This window comes from Malaya genurostris, chromosome 1 (genome assembly GCF_030247185.1).
Source record: "Malaya genurostris strain Urasoe2022 chromosome 1, Malgen_1.1, whole genome shotgun sequence".
NCBI lineage: Eukaryota > Metazoa > Arthropoda > Insecta > Diptera > Culicidae > Malaya > Malaya genurostris.
In genome coordinates, this window is record NC_080570.1 from 143,177,700 (window position 1) to 143,196,023 (window position 18,324).

General features: G+C 39.2%; 1 protein-coding gene across 6 annotated transcripts in view; it reads left to right on the top strand.

Annotated features, from left to right (window-relative positions):
* LOC131426002 (uncharacterized) overlaps positions 1-18,324 on the top strand; it is a 52,121-nt gene that overhangs the window by 24,374 nt on the left and 9,423 nt on the right. For 2 of the 6 annotated variants that reach the window (XM_058588379.1, XM_058588381.1), the window contains exon 1: positions 10,667-11,488. The exons of 1 other annotated variant lie outside the window; for it this stretch is intronic. In XM_058588379.1, coding sequence (XP_058444362.1) covers positions 10,962-11,488 — 527 coding nt within the window. In that variant the 5' untranslated portion in view covers positions 10,667-10,961. Of the gene's footprint in view, positions 1-10,661; positions 11,489-11,601; positions 12,146-18,324 lie in introns of those variants that run through there. 3 more of the 6 variants (XM_058588383.1, XM_058588378.1, XM_058588380.1) reach the window with 3 other exon arrangements.

The window sequence follows — 18,324 nt, forward strand, 5'->3', positions numbered from 1 at the left end:
GAATTCGCCCTTATTCTGAATAACGACGTATTGATTTTTCGATCGAATGTGGTTCGATCGAATCATAGCTACCTTTGATTTTGCTAGCGTTATGGGGAATACAAATGAAATACGAGAGAAAAAACGATACGACGTTATTCAGAATAAGGGCGATTATCTTATCCATCGGATCCCCATGATTGGATGGAAAGTACTCAAAATAAGGTAATTCTCCGGTTCCGTGCATGTGAAGTATGTCACTATATTACACGCTTGAATAGTTCCTTATTTTCGAATGGTCACATATACAAACGTCAAAATTTGAGTAGTTATTACCAGTTACCATCGATGATTGTGGATAGCTTCTACTCTCAATTAGAGTATTTTTTTTACGTCAAGATGCAAATTTTGAATATCTAAAGTATTACTCTTATTTAACGAGGAACAGCCCGTTATACTGAATATGAGAAGGATCTCACTCCTGTTTAAGTAACTTTTTCTAAGCTTGTAAACTTCATCTCGCAGATGTCAAGTTAAGTTCGCAGAATTGAAATTAAACGATTTTAATAGGTTTTTGAAGATTTCTCAGATTTTTTCAAGATATTTGCATTTGATTGAGGAGAAGTTCTTTTAATTTTGACGTTAAGATGTTTTACTTCAATATAGAACGCCTTTTCAATATCTCTTGTTTTACTTAACGTGAATATTTCTTGTTTTACTTAACATTGTTAGTTTTGTATCAAACAAAAAAATTGTTTTAAACCGAGAAATCATAGATTCAAGTTGTAAATTAGGGTTTGATAGGTCATAACTGTTGCAACTATATCAACCAGAGTTTATTGATTTAGACTTTTTTCTGTTCGTAACCAGAGATGGCATTTCACCAGAGTTTCACACGCTAGAGTCAGATTTTTGCCACACCGAGGATGAAAAAAACGAAGCACCGCACAAAGAGGAAGGCGCACTTCTTCTCAGTGTCGAATAGACAGCATTTGAGTGTGTGCTTGTGGTTAAAGCAGCTGGCGCGAGTGAAACACATTCTCTTCGCATGAATCGCTCACACGCGCTCTCGTCTAAATACACCCAAGTGACCACTGGCGCGTGATTGTGAGCGAACACTTCTGTGAACTTCAATTTATAGAGAGTAGATCTGGCCTTGCTATGAAAAATTTGCAAGGAAAACCGAAAATTTTACGATAAATTGTTTTATTTTGCTGATTTTGCGTGTCCACGCTTCATCTACGAAAACCATACAGCAGAGTGCTCACCGGCGTGTACACCTCTGTGAAAGTATATGCATCCTCCTCAGAGAATTTATTAGCTAATGCTCTAGCACTTTGGTGCGATTCAGTGGAAGAGGTAAAAGGAAATAAACAAACGCACTCATGATGCGTGCACACTTACACAACAGTGGTGTATAAATGTGAAAGAGAAGAGCTCTCGTTGAAGTTGTCAGTGCAAGGGGAGAAATTTTGCTTGCTCTTCGTCACACAGAGGAGATAGACATCTCTGTTCGTAACTAATTAAGTTCATTCGCAGGTTCTCAAAAAAGAGTAATTGGAGTAGATGAAATGAAAACTGGAGTGGAATCAAGGGGAAAATTCGCAAAAATGACAATTACGGGCTGAGGCCAGTAGGTCGCGTTAAACCACGTGGCTCGCTGTGCGTATTACATTTCTCTCCGTGCTCTCTCTCGCAAATGTGCAAAATGACTCTCGATGTGGCCGGGTGGCCAAGAAAGTTTGAATATTTTCGGTTACAAGTTTGACTTTAACACATAAAATCCAATAAAGCTACCGCTTGTTTGGCAGCCTTTTAGAGCCGATTTTATTTCTCTCTCGTGTTTCGTTACGTTACCAGGGACATGGGACAGTAAACAATTGCGCCGCCATAGAAATCGACTTACCTTCACAAAAATAACATTCACTTCATTTTTATTGCGACAACATATATGTTTTTATGCATTAATCGCATCTAAATTAAATTATCTAGACATTGTCAGGATAGATTTTTGATCCATGCTTTTGAAGACGAGATATTCAATGAACAAGTTGAAAAACGGTGTTTTCAGCAATGCAATTCTTCCCGCAGAAAAAAGACTTTCCCGACCGCTAAAGTCAATGAATCATTCTGAAATTTTCACAGAATAATCTGAACTAATTTTCTTAGAGATTGTCAGTTGGGTTTTTTTTTATATTCGTCAACGTTTCTGAGAAAAATTTGAAGCGTGAGCCCTATAAAACGCACTGGACTCAGTCCTTAATCTCCATTTTCACATTAACATTTATTGTGAGTAAAGTAAATGAGCAGTTAATTTGAAGTCAATGCGTTACACGCACTAGAAAAAATCAACTAAACTAAAAGAAAAACATTTCTCATGTATTTTTGAAGGAATTATACATACCACGTTGTCCACGCTTTTCGAGAAAATAAAGGTTTAGAATTATTGAATTTCAAGTTGGCAGCTTTCGGTTTGAGGACATTTCTTCAAATCGCTATATAATATAATTATTTCCTAACTTAACTGTAGAAATCCTAAATGGCCACAAACGATTTAAATGTTTTTTATGAATTCTTAGAAAATTCAAAAACACCTTGTCTTTGACATTTATTGTCTCCAGTTTTACTGATCGGATCAATTTCTTTTTTTCGGAGACGGATATAGCGTGATGCCCTTCATGCTACCCGACCTGAATTCGATTCCCAACCCTGCACATAGGGCCAGAAAGTTTTTCTGGTATTTTTAGCATTGAAAATTATCAGGTTATAGTTTTTAAACGAGGTTGAAGCAAAAAAACAAAGGTTTTTTCTCCTTTAAATGTGTAATATTTGGGCAATATTTGCCTAAATTTCTTCTAAATAAGTATAATTCATGGAGAGTTTCATAAATGATATCAAGGTATTCAAACATAATAAACAAATTTGACAGTCAAAGCTGGAATTTATTATGTCTTTCCATAATGGTTCTGTTAACTGTTGATACTTAAAAAATAATGAGGTTTTGAACCTACGGGAGAAGGACTGGCTGGAATGAATAAATGAATCAAAATTTCCGACTAAAATCCACTTTCTTCAGAATACTCCCAAAGCGCGAACCGTTAGAATTTTATCAGATTTTTCTGGAATTTACTGTCGGCGATGTCCGGTTTTAGGAATCATCAGCAATGTATCAAAGTGCTCCAGGGAAATTTTCAAAAATCTATAATCGAATCAACAGCTGACATTGAAAAAAATAATTACCACGATCATTTCAATAAGCTGAAATCCAATCCAACCGCAACATGTAGTCTTATTCTGAGTTGTTCAGCAAAGTTTCATGAAAAATTCGGTTCAATTGAATTATTGGTCTTAAAAGGACAAAAAACGTTTCATGCATTTCGATGTTTTTTTCGATGTTGATGTCGCGAACAAACCTTAAATGCTGGAATACGAAGCTGGTATTAGTTTCCCGTTTTCTTTCCTCGGGGTCAACATCCATTCTATCATATAGACATAACGAACCCTGGCCGCATGGCCGCATCCGACACACGCGCTAATCCCTGCTTAACTGCCAAGCCGTGGGCGACAGACTTCACAGCCCCGTTGCTAATCCACCCCAGTTTCATCCGGCCGTCTTCCGGCCTGCCACAGTTCTAATTTCATCCGTGGTCGTAGTTGAGGGAAACGTATTTTTCCACGAACTCCAAGTTTCTGTCGTCTCTTTTTCCTCCTCCTCCTCCACCGAAGAGCGTTCCGAGAAGCTTGGGCGGCCTCGGAAACTCTCCTCAACGCACCACACAACAAACTGGTGGCATCAGCATTCGGTGCGCTTGAGGAGACTCCTCCTGACTCCACTCTTCAGCGCAACTGGCAGAGGAGTGAGGTAACCGTTTTTTTGTTGTTTTCCCGGTATTCTGTTTGCGCACCAACGAGAAAATCAATACTCAGACTAGGGCGACTCGCGACAGCAGCCCGGACAGAGAACAGACGCAGATCATAAGGTTGCTTCTGTTTCTGCTCGTAGATTGTTTTCTGTTCTGGTTGTTTCCAGCACGGCACGGCACGGCCTACTACTATAATCACATTTAATCTAATTAGCCGCCCAAGCTCCGCGTTTTGTTGGAATGCTGTCAAGGCGGCTTCTGTTCGAGCACACCGGGAACCAATCCCAAAGCCGCGGACGTCAGAAAAGCATTTGGGGGCTTCCCCCAACTCCTTGGTTGTTGTGTGCCTGTGACAGGCTTTTCTTGCGAAGCATGTCTCATCAACCGAACGAACGAACCAATTCTGTGCTGCCGTTTTTTGTGTCCAAGAGGAGTCGAGAAGCGCACAGATATACCGTCAGTTGTTTGGCCAAGCTGACAACGGAAGATATATTGACATATCATGATATCACGACATGGACGCCCAGCCAGCCAGCCAGCCAACCAGCCGCCCTTACGTGTGTGTGTGTGTGTGTGTGTGTGTGTGTGTTTGTGAGAGCGAGCGTGGTTATGTTCAAATCGATGGCGGCTGTTCGTTTTTTTTTTGTTCTATCTTCCGCCCGGTCCTACCCGATAATAGGATTCCATCGAAGCCCCGTGTAACAGCACAGGAAACTGGAATCAGGGAGGGGTTGAAATCACGCGAAAGCAGATTCATTCCCATGTTCGTGTTTGGTTTGGTTTGAAAACTGTATCTGTTATCTACCGTCCCGTTTGCCGAGAACTTTCGGTAGGGCTGATTCAGCCACCCCCTTTCCAACGAAAAATGAAAAAAAAATCGACGGTGATAACACCGAAAATGCATACTAAACTCATGATGGTTTCATATTCTCATATCCAGACGGTACATTTCCGAGTGATGATGATGATGACGATTCGAACTGCTGTCGAGCTCAGGAACTGGAACACTGCCGATGGTGAAAACACTCGGCACTGGCACTGGCGGCGTCCCCAGAACCGGAATGATTTCTCGTATCTGTTTCCTCTGTTTTCATTTTTCCGTTGATTTCCGAACGTACACAGCATGGCACATGTACAGCTTCGGAGGGGTCTCCGGTGTGTCACCCTTCGAGGCTAGCGAGCGAAACGTGGGTGGTTTGGTTGCCGTCTACCACTACCAGCAAAGCTCTAAGCTGCTAGCAAAACCGGGACCAACCGGAAATGGTCGGGGGCTGAAAAGTCCTGCTTTGTTCTCTCAAATCGAGGTCGTTTGCCGTATCTCCTGGCTGATATTCCAAACCCCGAACGGCGGCGGTAGCAGCAGCAGCAGATTCAGCCCCTGTCTACTGTGTGTGTGTGCTGCTTATGTGGAATGTTATTTTTCTTCACAGTTGAATGATTATATAATGGACGCGGACGCGGAGCGGTAATCAGTGTGCGGAAGGGGATCACCGTTTCACCTGTACCGGTTCTGCTATGTTCCGTTCTGTTCTGAGCCTTACTGGTCTCTACTTTTTTTCGGTTCAGAATTTGAAGACGGCTGTTTTCTGAGTTTTGTTCGGCTCATGGGGGTTTCCCTTCGCATGTGTGTGTGTGTGTGGGTGGCACTTTCCCAGGACACGGTGCGGCACAGTGCAAGGTAAAACCTCGTAACCAGGTGGCGACAGGCACCAAGCATGATTCAGGAAGTTGGCAAATGATTTTCCTAAACTTTCCGCTTGCTTCACTGTTTGCGTAGATTGCTAGTTACGTTAATTACGTTTTTTTAAGGGGTGACACGGGCACAGGATAACCACAAGGCAACAATCTATGAGAGTAACATGTTTTTTTTCCTGGTAATATCCTTGTAGTCTAAACTTTAAGGGTTTCGCAACCGTTTTTAAGCTTATATACTGATTAAATTGAAAGCTTGTGCGACTAACTGCTAGTCGCCAAGTGTCTCCTGAACGAGAGAAATTCAAGAAAAACGCATTTCAAACAAGATGCAGGTTTCTCAAATATTCCACACTCGGAAAGAGTCGGCACCAACTTTCAAATTAACCAAAAAGTCAGAATGCGTGGATATTCACTGTTATCGAATAAAACGAATTTGCCAATACCATATTTTATTGCTTGAAGCTCATAGAGTCTTGTACAACGTTTGGACCAACATTCATACCTTCCTTCGGTTTTATATCCTTAGGAAATTTCCGAAGCGTCTGCTTCATGATGACCGCAGTTCCAGTGATTTAAATCCTTTGGCACAGAGTTGACCTCATTAACCTTGAACAAAACAGCTTTCGAATGATGACACGAGGCTAAATCCAACCAGAAAAGTTTCTATTGATCGTACCGCTTGTCACGAATGGAATGCTCCGCTTTCCACATGAGCAAATTAACTGCCAAATCGAGTATTTTTTGGATAACTTTGGCATACTTGCATAGGGCGCTGGCTCTTACAAGCCAGTTGTCGTATGTTCGAGTCCCGACCTGGAAGGCTTCTTAGTGCCAGTAGGATCGTGGGGCCAGCCGTGCAATGATTCTGTACGCTATGAATCGGCTGCGAACTCTGTTGAAACAGAAGGTCAAATAAAACCAAATAGATGTAATTCCAAGGCTTTGACGTCTTCTATTTTCCATCGTCAAACTAATGATGGGCAGCGAAGAACAGTAGTCCCGGAAGCATTTAGAAGTTTGCTTTCATGTTAGTCTCGTAAATCATAAGGAGAGCAATGCAGTTTTGTCAACATCTATGTGTTGAGCTTCAGTGCACGTGATTTTCCCACCGTATTCGCGTCTTGTACCAAAAAGTTTTACCCACATGCTACATCTTTTAAAAAAAAACTGTTTGGATTCCTCTTGAAAGCTTGAGCTACCCGCTTGTAATTCTTTCCACTGCACGGAAATCCATGTTGGTAACTTTTTGTCTGAACTACTCTGAACTTCTATCTACTTTCAACGACAATTCAAAAAATATTGAAAGGTGTTTCAAAGACTTCCAGCTTACCGAAGGAGGCCATATTTGATTTAAAAAAATAAACCTTAAACGTCATTTTCTAGCATCTTCTTTCCAAATCCTTTTCAAAGATACCCATATTGTAAGAGGTTATGCTTGATTTCGACTGGGATGCTAATTGTGGGAAATCAGATTTTTTTGTTAGTGTAACACAATCAATTTTCTTGTTTTTCTTAAAAAAGCCTATCCCACAACGGCCGAAACGTCGGACAGTAAACAACATTCGGTTGTATTATAAGACTGAGACAGCCGTTTTCCTGATTTCCCATATTGTAAGAGATTTCGAAGATTACTCACGCTGAAAGCAGCTATCTTGTATTTTGAAATTATTTCAAACTATATGAAAAATCTGTTCCAAAATATGCTTTCATATTAGATAGAAATCTTTAACACGAAATATACAAAACTAGTCTCAAAACTATTACTATTAATAAGGCTTGTCAGTTGATGGTCAAAAAAATCGGTTTTGGCTGTGCCGGTTCAGGAAAGACTATTACGAAATTATTTTCGCATCAATATCTATTGAAGTTCCTTGTCTTTGGTTGAAGATACCTGTTTCAGTGTAGGGTTCCCCGTAGTCAGTAGGTTGTTCACAAAACTGACAAGTAATCAACTGATTCTCGTAGGTAACTAGCGATTTACAAGGAAACCTCCCGCCCCGACTACAAATTACGTAAGATGGAATTGGATGGAATATATAGACACATACGTAACACTCCGGATATCAGGAAAACATTCCGCCACACTTCTCTGTCTATGGAAAGAAATGGAACTATTGTAGAGGCAGCTAGCCAAATCTTTCAAAAAGTTTGCAGTGCTCCTCTGTGCTCTGATGCATCATACAATGCTATGTTTTCAAGTTTTCTTCTATTTATAGTAGGGTACCCCCTCTGATTTTTTTTCAGAATTTTTCAAAATGTATTTCATGTGAAAAAAAATGTTCAAAATTTTCGAAATTTTTTATTCGCACTTCTAAATTTGGTACCACTGTATTTTTTTTCAGATTTAAAAAAAAATGTGGACGGGTATTAGACTTTAACAAAAATAAATCATTCGAAAAATCATGCGTCTCCATCAATTGATTATCCGATGGAGATCACATGTCCTAAGAACTAAATACCATGCGTAAAATAAAATTTTTGAGCAATTTCAGGCAACTTAGCTATTCATACCATGTGACACAGAACGTCGACGAACAGTTTGCTCTAAAAGTAATAGCTGAAGAGTTTTTTGGATTTCGCTTGGTTTTAGATTCTTGTTGACTTCGCACATGGTCATAGTGTCTGGTGAATAATTTTGTCTGCAAAAGAACTATATTTTTAATATTTCTTAGAGCTTAACTAAATATAGCAAAAATAAGTGGGGAAAGTCATGGTACGCAGGGATTCTGTATTTGACGTTGCCATACTCGACACTGTGCGCCTCGTTGATAATCAAAACGAATGCAGTTTGATCTCGTTCACATCTAAACATGATATACACTGAGTTACAAGCTTTGTTGAATTGTATTTCGTACACCTTTTTCACACCTAGATTCATTCGTTCTTTTAGCAACATTTCAAGTTCGCTTGCCCTCCGGTTTAACTTTGCAGCGCTTGAAATCAATACGAAGGTTAAGTTTCAGGCTTTTGCCGATCGTATTTGCTCATTTTAAATACACTATTGTTCGCTACACTGCATTGTCTTTGTTTGTGTCGTCTCGACCGTATTTTCGACTGTATCGGATGAAGTGTGAATAGGGATGTCGGAATGCCGAGTGATCAGTCGTATAATTGATTAATATCCTAGATAATCGGATAATATTTAATCGATTAGTTCGAAAGTAATATTTGGTTATTGAATTAATCGAATAATTCGAAAAACCCGACATCCCTAAGTGTGAAAACGCACTGATCAATATCTGTTGTCGTTAATAGCGGCCCTTACACGATCATTGAAAGTGTCATTACTAAAAAGTAATGTCGTTTTTAATTAACGTGTAAGGGGTGGGGGGGGGGGGGTAATAATGAATTCGACATTAACATTTCAAAAGGGCCTTAAAACAATTGAGAGTTTCTCTTTGTTTACTTTCTCTTTCGACTATATCTGCGTTATTATACAAACGTTTGCTACATATTTGGTACTGTTAGAAACGTGAATTCTACATGAATATTTTGTAGGTAGACGTGAAAATTAAGGAGATATTAACAAAAGAGAAAGTAATCAAAAAGAAACTCTCATTGGTTTATGTGACCTTATGAAATGTTGGTGTCGAATTCTCCATACAAATTTGGAATGTCATTACTTAGTAATCATTAAAAGTGATATTAATAATTCTCGTGTAAGAGCCGCTAATGAGGATGGTATCATTACACTACTAGGTGGATTGTAACTGGGTTATTTTATTGTTACCAATAGTAAGTGGTAATCAAGGCCAACGATTATGAAAAGTTTTGTCACATTTTCGAATAAACAAAATAAATATATTTTTTTCGTAATTTTATGATTTCAATATATATCAACAGATTATCACAAACACCTAGTAAAAATCGTGATTTACGTCTTCTGAGACCGGCATATTCGAGCGTCGAAAATGACTCAATTTTACAGTAAATTTAATATAAATACGCTATATATATTTGGACAAATTTTTAGTCGCAGAAACATCTCGGTTGATATTTCAGAAGGCAAGTAACAGTTTCTCTCTAAAAAATATCTGAACTTAAAAATAGTACGATTTGATTCTAGTTCGGATTTCGCAACGTCTCTACCTGTAGAAGAACAGAAAAGAATACATAAAATGTGGATTCTTAGAATTTCAATTCGCTTACTCGTGGGGATGTCGGATTTTTGGAATTACTCGATTCTTCAATAATCGAGTATAATTTTTGAACCAATCGATTAAACTTTAATCGATTATCTAGGTTATTAATCAATTACTCGATTAAATTTTCGATTATTATTATGGGATTTTTTTATTTGTTCGATTTGCTCAATAATCGAATTTTAGTTTCAATCTGCGTTACTAATCGATTACTCGATTAATCGATCGATATTACGACATCCCTTACTCGGTATGCCGCTGAATCTCATTTATATAACTTTTCGATATCGAATCAAAATGTTTTCCCTCACACAAGTTTGTGTTTTTGTTCCGTTTCACGAGTAATGGCGCCGTGGTGCGATGTAAAAATGTCAAGTGACGTTTTAGGATGACAAGTGTCTCGCGGAGATTCGGTACAAACTATCTCATTGGTCGAAATCTCTGACAAACGCATTTGTTGATTTCGATATATTTATTATTTACCGACGAGCTCAGCAAAATTCGGCAAGACAATTCTCTTGACCGAGATATCATAATATAATTTCAGTGAGTCTGGTAAAAGAGCCTTTAAGAAAACTGAACAAACTGTGAAGAAATGCTGATCTAATTCGACAGTTTATTATGACGAGCTGGAGAAAACCACTTTTAAGTGTGTAAACTGAGTCATACAGGGATTTGCGTCACCTGTGAATTTCATAATTTTTTGTAGGCTGCATGGTCAATTTTACTGTCGCAGTTTCTCGATTTTCTTTCCACATTTTGCTTCTACGTAAGCCGATTCTTCATATTTCTGTGTCAAACGCTAGATTATACAACAAATCAGCTCATTTAGTGAGGTTATGTCATGTTCGGTTAGTAGCAAAATTCGATAACAAATACTATGTAGTTTTGGGATTTTGGGTAAATATGGCTAATACTCAGTTTGTTTTAAGGAATTTGTTTTTTGAATTTTCAAGGCGACTTTTGAAAATCAAATTTGACTTTTTGACTGATTCATTATTTAGAAGCTGAAAAACTACGCCACAACACCGAGCACAGCACCCCAAAAAAAAACCGGATCCAACGCAATCTCCAACGCGATGCCCGACTCTGCAGTGCTCCCCCCGGGATTTGTTCTCTTCTAGTCAACCGTCGTCGTCGTCCCGTGAACAATTTCCATTTTATGTGGTGACCTGAGCCGTACCCATGGCAACGGATCAATAGATTTCCACGAAACCAAGTCGAAGCCTGGTTTGTTTCCCCCGCGGCAGACGGCCTGCTACGACGATTCCCGTCGCGAGCAATGCAGAAGAAGAAGAAGCCGGACAAAAACCTACAACGGAGAAGCACACTGGCAAGAGATTTATTACGCCGCCATCGCAGCTTGCCAGGCCGACCAGCCAGCCAGCGAGCCAGCCAGCCAGTCATCCAGTCAGAGGTCCCCACACACACGGGATCCCGTCCTGTCAGGCCGCGAACTGACAAGCCGCAGTTTTGTTGCGCAGAGCACATCAGAGTCACTGGTGTGCGTGCTTTTTTCCTCTTACTAGGGCTGCTGCTGCTGCTGCTAGTGCTGCTGGTGCTGGTGCTCGCAGGAACGGACAATTTTACGATCCATCAACAACAACAAAAACAACAACGGCACACACTGCCTGCCTGCCTGCCGTTGTCGTCATTCGAACATAGGGGGACGTCGTTTTCTCTTTCCGCTGTCTTCTTCCTGTACAAGAGAGATGGGGGCGTTCGAGGTCATAGCCAGGAGGTTGGGAGGACACGGAATGGAGTGCGCACATCAGGCAACATCAGAAGAAGGAGGAGGAGGAGGACGAGGTAGGACGGGGTGCTTTTCTGGTTATGTAGCCGTTAGTGCGCTCCCTCGATAGGCGGATGGCAGGTGTATCTTTTTCCCAGTTCTGTTCTCTTGCTTCCTTTTTTTTGCTGCTGCCGGTGGTTGGCGACGGAGGTGATGGTGCTGCTGGTGGTGGTGGTGCTCTGCTATATTCGTGTGTGTGTGAGAGTACCTTTTTCCCCCAAACATTCATACGGGAGGAGGAAACTTCTGGCTCTTCTCTTTTTGCTCTGGTAGCCGTGCTCCGTTGGACGGATCGAGAGATGAGGTCAGTTGCAAAGATCTCACCGGTGGGATCAAACGTGTTTTACTATCGTTCTTCTTCGGTGGAAAAAGTTTAGCGGTGTGAAGCAGTTCTGTGTGGTTTTTTTTCTGTTTCTAAAATATATATATTTTGGTGTTCAACTGTCCTGACAAACGGGTGCGAAAAGGTCTTCGGTGTGTTTGTGATTTCGTGTCGTTTAATGGATGCCATTCTGCGCATTATCTCATCCGATGTCGAGAAGATCTGCTAGGCGCAGCAGCAGCAACCCCATCGCCCCCGGGAGCCGTCCCAGCCGACGACCACCACCGAAGGGGGGCGGTGCTGTCATAGCAACAGCGGACAAACAAAGCCATCCAAAGCCGATGAACGCCAGGTACGCGCGCTGACTCCTTACTCCTCCGAAAAAAAAACATACAGACTAGAAAATCTACATAGCAGATAATATCATCTTCGGGGTTCGTACTTTGCTGATTGGTTTAATTTTCTTCGTGCTGAACCGGAGCGGAGCGGAGAAGATACACGCGGAGTGTCGAACAACAGGCGAATAGCCGGGAAAAACACGATAGAACGAAAAATTCGATTGCGTGACTGCTATTAATTTTATATGCCACTTCAATCATTTTCCTTTTGTATTTTCTTGCTCCGGCACCTCCCCTCCATCTCCCAGGGTTTCTGCGAGGCTTCATCCCAGAGTCTTGGAATCAGTGCTTGGAGGAGCTTTTACTTTACGTTCGGGGAATCAGTCTGAATAATTTTAATAATTAGTTTTTTTTTTCGGGAAGGCAGCAACCTCCCAACAAAGATTGGATTTTCTTTTCGTTCCCTCGGCTGCAACCTTCTCAGGATGATTCTCTGATCCGAACATTTTCGGCCATTGTCCCCTCTCGCGGACCAACGTGAAATTGGCCAACCTTGAACTCCGAATAACTTGAACAAAGAGCCTTTCTTGGCTCCGGTACCAAGCAATTTCCCAGCATTATTCAAGCAGACACAGCGCGCCATCCATCGTGATTATGTCAGCTCAGAGGTACCGGGCGTGACTCATCTCGTAGTCGTCGTCGTCGTCGTCGTCGTTGGCATCTCCAGGGCGGGTACTCGTGAGCAGTTTAAAACAAATATAACCACTCTAATTTGTCACATCCATCGGTTGCGCTAATGTTCCGTTTTGCGTCGCATTAGTCGGCTACATGATTTGCAAATTTACCGCGGATCATTATTACGAGAGGGCGTCGTCGAGGCTTGGCTCCGAGGACCAAAGGCAGCTTCCGGTGCCACGAAAGTACGATTAAAATTCAATCTGTACAGCACGGGAAACGAAAATTAACACCACTCTTTCCGAGTACCAGACCGGAATAACAAATAGAAGTTCTCCGAGAGGAAGATGCAATCGTAAAATTTTCACTAGATCTACAATCTTGATCAGAACGAATCTCCGTTCAAATGGTAATGGTGTTTTTACGACCCCGTACCCCGGATATGCTGGAGGAGTGGTTTATGGCCTTTGCAAGATTTATGGGGTTGATTTGTGAGTCCGGAGATTTTAAATGCATTTCACGCGTTTCACGGCTTTGAGCTTACAAGGCGAGAATTTTGATTTATCGTACACTTTCACATTGCCACAGCAGCTTCTCTTGACGGATAGCAGGTGAATATTTTACATTGATATAAGAAACAGAGTCTGCAATTCCGTGCTCTATTCCTTATATAGAACTTGAGTCCGCAGACTTTTTTTTTCGAGTTTACAGAATTTTTTCAACCCTTTCAGAAGATCCTTGAAATTTTTACCTGGCATCTCTGATGAGAAATATTCTTGGTCCTGATTGACCGCAAGAAGATTTCTGATTATTTAAATCATCTTCACGAACGGCATGAAAATTCATATTCTGTTTTTGAAATGTGCTTTCCATGCAATTATCACCTTCGTATATGGTAGACTTCTATTATATAATTCGGACACCTAAAACTAGATGGTTCTGTTGGATTTTGATTGGAACCAAGTTCTTCAACCTGAACGAAGGTAATTGTAGTTTCTAGTCGCAAAATCGGTGTACGGAAGAACTCGTGGGACTCAACTTCTTTTACTCAACTACAAACAGTTCCTTATAGTTTAAGAAACAAAAACAGTCAAATTATTCGTCGTGGGATCCGAAGGAATTCTAGGAACTTTTCCCTTTTATACAACCCACCAAGCTGCGCAAAACGGATTCGTTCACTGTTTTGTCGATTTTATTCAACCAATTCATTCATCTTAGTTGTCATTTTGAGGACTGCACCTTTTGTTCCCAGTTTCCTCTTTAGAGATGGGCAATCCGTTCGCGAACGATCCAAAAGAACTAGTTTTTCTCGGAGCATAAGTGAACTAGAGTTGTTTATTACAGAATGACAGTTCTATATTCGTTTGAGGATGTATACAAATTTCGCAACTTTCAAAAATGTACACAAAAGACAATGATTATTGGTAGAAATACATGTAAAAACTACTCACTATTGTGGAATATGTTTATCACAAAATATAATTTGTGGTTCTCATATTATTTTCGCAGAAACGTATAAAGCTTCAGAAGAAGGAAACAACGGTGCAATTGAACTAATTCTTTCGAAAAAGCTATTAAGTTCTAAGTGGTTCATTGAAATGAACGGATTTGCCCATCTTTGTTCCTCTTCATACACGCTTAGTAGTTTAACCATCGGCCTGAACTGGAGTCAAATCTAGCTCCGTTGTTATTATAGCATTGCTACACTGCTAGTGACACCATACAAAATTCGGCCAAAATGTCACCGGATCTTTATGTGCCTTGACAAGTGGTAAAATTCGATTTCGGAAGAATTCCGTTTAAACTTCCGATATCATCGTTTCCTCGGTCTCGGTGCCACAGCTGTCAATTCCCTGCCAGATCATCTACTTACGTACGAGCTTATTCGCAAAAATGATTATTTGTATCAGAAAATGATACATTGAAAGCTGATCGGAATCGTCCCTTGTGTAGGTTTTATAACTCAGGTTGCGATCACGGGTTCTAGTTACGCTCTCCACTCTGTTTGAGTGAGTGTATTTCGAATGAAATTTCTGACCTTTCATTGTCAGTGTATTGTCATCAGGGTTGTCACATTTAAATTTATATTTTTCACGATAAAAATAAATAATATCTGTAACGAGAGATTAAAATTCTGTATTGAAATTCAAAATTATAAGAAACACAACGTAAGAAAACAAAAAGTCATTAGAACTTGAATTTAACGAATTAAACTGAAAATGACCCAGGGTAGGTTTCGTTTCATCAAACAAACACTTTTCATGAAACTGTGTTGGGTACAAAGCAAAGTCTTGGCATTACATTCCTTTCATGGAATTTGGCCTTTTCAGTTTCAACAGACTACGCAGCCGATTCTTAGCGTACAGAATCATTGCATGGCTAGTACTATGGATCCTACTGATACTAAGAATCCTTCCAGGTCGGGACTCGAACATACGACAGCTGGCTTGTAAGACCAGCGTCCTATGCATTGAACCGCCAACCCGATGTTGGGTACGCACTTAGTAAAACTTGAGTTTTAGCTTGGAAAAGATCGCCTAAGCAATGTGAAGGGATGTTAGTCCAACACTTGTTATTGTTAGAGGCGAATGAACGTTTCAACAATATCATATACTGAAGTCCCGCACGGAAAGACCGAAATCAGCATTTTGACGAAAAAAATAGTTGATTTTCTGATTTTAGTTAGTTATTTTTTGAGGCAACTAAAAAAATCTTACTTTTGCTAATTTAGATTTTTTAATTCTGATTTCCTTAATAATAATAAAATATTTGTTGAAATGACTATTTTTTAGTTGAAATTATCAATTAAACGTGCTGTCATTTTTTAGCTAAGGCACACTTTATTTCCATTCAACTAATTTTTTAGCTGAATTAGAAAAATAAAACGTTTTCAACCAACATAAATGGTTGAATTGGTTTCTGCAATTTGCAGCTATATGGCACTCTGTCACCGAAAAAACGTTAACACCGTAATGACTACTAGCCACTAGATGGCACACTACTACCGAAAAAAATCTACCAATCTTTTCTATATTGGCAGGTATAAATACGATGTTGTATTGGAGAAAAAGACATAAGTGAAACACAACTTCTTTTTGAAATTTTTTTTCTAAATCGCTGTTTTCTTCATTCGACTTCGCGAAATCGACTCTCTCATTGAAAACTTTGAGCACTCAGAAAACAAAAACCGAATACAAGTATTACACCGGACGGCGTAGCCCGGAAGGTTAGAAGATACAAAAAACATCATTTGATATAAACAATTAAAGTGCAACATTCGAAACTTACTTCACTGTTCCGCGTAAAAACATTATTTCGCACAATCGCTTTAAATGCGCACAAATTCTGAATAAATGCACTTTTCACTAAGAGTTTAAGTCACTTTTACAACTCGGTTTAGAAATTTATATATGGATATATCGTGACACATGCGAAAAAACATCAAAACAATTTGCAAGCAGTTTCAACAAGACTGTCCTTTTTAGCTTTTTAATGGATTGTTTTGCTTTGACACACTTGAGTTTTTGGCTAATAAACTTGTTAATAAAACCAATTTCATGTTTGTTTTCTTTGTGCTGTCCTTCAGTAATGATGGTGATAGATAAATAGAAACAAATTTTCTGATTTTAATAACAAAACTAGTTGTCAATAAGAATTTCGTGTTGGATTGAAATATTGCTGGTTTTTGTCCAGGATATTCGCCAACTAAACTCATTCTTTAAAAATAAGAGTTTTTTTTCAGCAAAGCAAATTCTCAATTTTAACTAATTTTATTTTGGAAATATTGTTGTTAACATCAACTAATTCAAAAACAGTAATACGAATTAGGCGCAGAGCTAATTTCGGTCGTTCCGTGCGGGAATTCTATATTCACAGTTATTTTTTCGTGGAAACTGAAGGAAAATTTTTAATACTATCACATAACAAATGAAAACTTCCCATTTTTTTCTAAATAAAATTTCCGTCTAGAATACAAACGAGTGAATAGGATTCAGACAAAATAGACGATTCATTGTAGTGACATATTCTATAAACTATGTCAAATCATTTATAATCACCAAACAACGGACAACAGATTTCACGCGTGTCTTGATTGTTTATTATTTCCACTTCATCATTTACCGCGAAAAATGGTTAATTGATTATATTAGTTGATCTGGGCAGCCGGCTACCGAGAAAAAAATTAATTGTTTATCAAACAAACAAGTTATAAACATTGTAATATAGACTTCGCAATAGTTGGTTTTTATCAATCAAATTATAATCTTGAAAGACAAGCATTAACATGGAAGTTGAAAAATACCAAATAAAACTTTTCTCAGCAGCTAACCGGAAATCGAATAGAGATAATACAGTCGAAAAATGATGAGAAAATATTTTGGAAAAAAACTGTTTGTTGAATGAAGTGATAAGTATATAGTAAAATAGAGCAATCAGATGTGAAACGTTGATAAAAGTCTTATAATTGAAGGAAAACAGAAGCTCCTGTAATTTCGGTTAAGTTTTTTGCCACTTGAGACTACGCGGCATCTAGGCTGGTCCTGTCCGGAGAAAGATGACGGGTACTATCAACGTTGAAACTAGGTTCGAAATTAGTTCCAGACAAACGGTTTGATAGCAGCTACGGTGAAAACTGGGCTAGGTTTGACATCAAGCGAAAACGACATTAGTTGTGATTAATTTGATTGCAAGAAGTTAAGTGTTTTTGGTTATTCGGAAATTGGAAATAATTCGATTGTCCCACGACAAAAGGGACTAACTGCAAATGACAGTTTCTCTTTGTTTACGTATTCCTTCACGATTTACCGGCTTAATTTTATATTTGATCCGTTAACCTTCGCAAAACTTTCAAGTTAAGACCACAAGCTTTCCAGTTATATTGTAAACTTTCAAGAAATTGCAGTAATGGCTCCGTATTATTCAAAAGAGAAGGTAAACAAAGGGAAGCTCTCATTTGCAGTTAGGCCTTGTTGTCGTAGGACTATCGAATTGATCTAAAACGCGACGCGCATTCCGCTACATTTCATCTTAAGGTCTAGAGCTCACTTTATGCAAGCGATATAATCGTAGAATTGAATTTGTTAACCTATAAGCACGATTAGAAAAAAAATTAAACAAACTGTCAGATATTGAGAATAAAATATGAAAGTCAGATTCAGCAATTAGAAAACTCACCTGCAAAACGCACACCGAATGCTTTACCAATTCTGTCCAGTTTCTAAAACTTCCCCGGCATATTTTGGATTATTGATATTCTTTATTATTATTTTTCTTCAGTTCAAACATTCCTGGTGTGGTTTTGATATTGACGTTCAAACAACCATATTTTTCAAAACGAAACCGAATTTCGCTTGGCCAAATCAATCAAGAAGAAAACTTCACATGCAACTCAAGAGACGCCTACTCTTTTTTTTTTTTTGTTTCTCTGGTATTGGGAGCATATTTTCATTTTCTGTCAAATTCATAGTTGGGAAAAAACTCTTTCCAAGGAAAGTCGTTCAATTTTATGTGTTTTTTT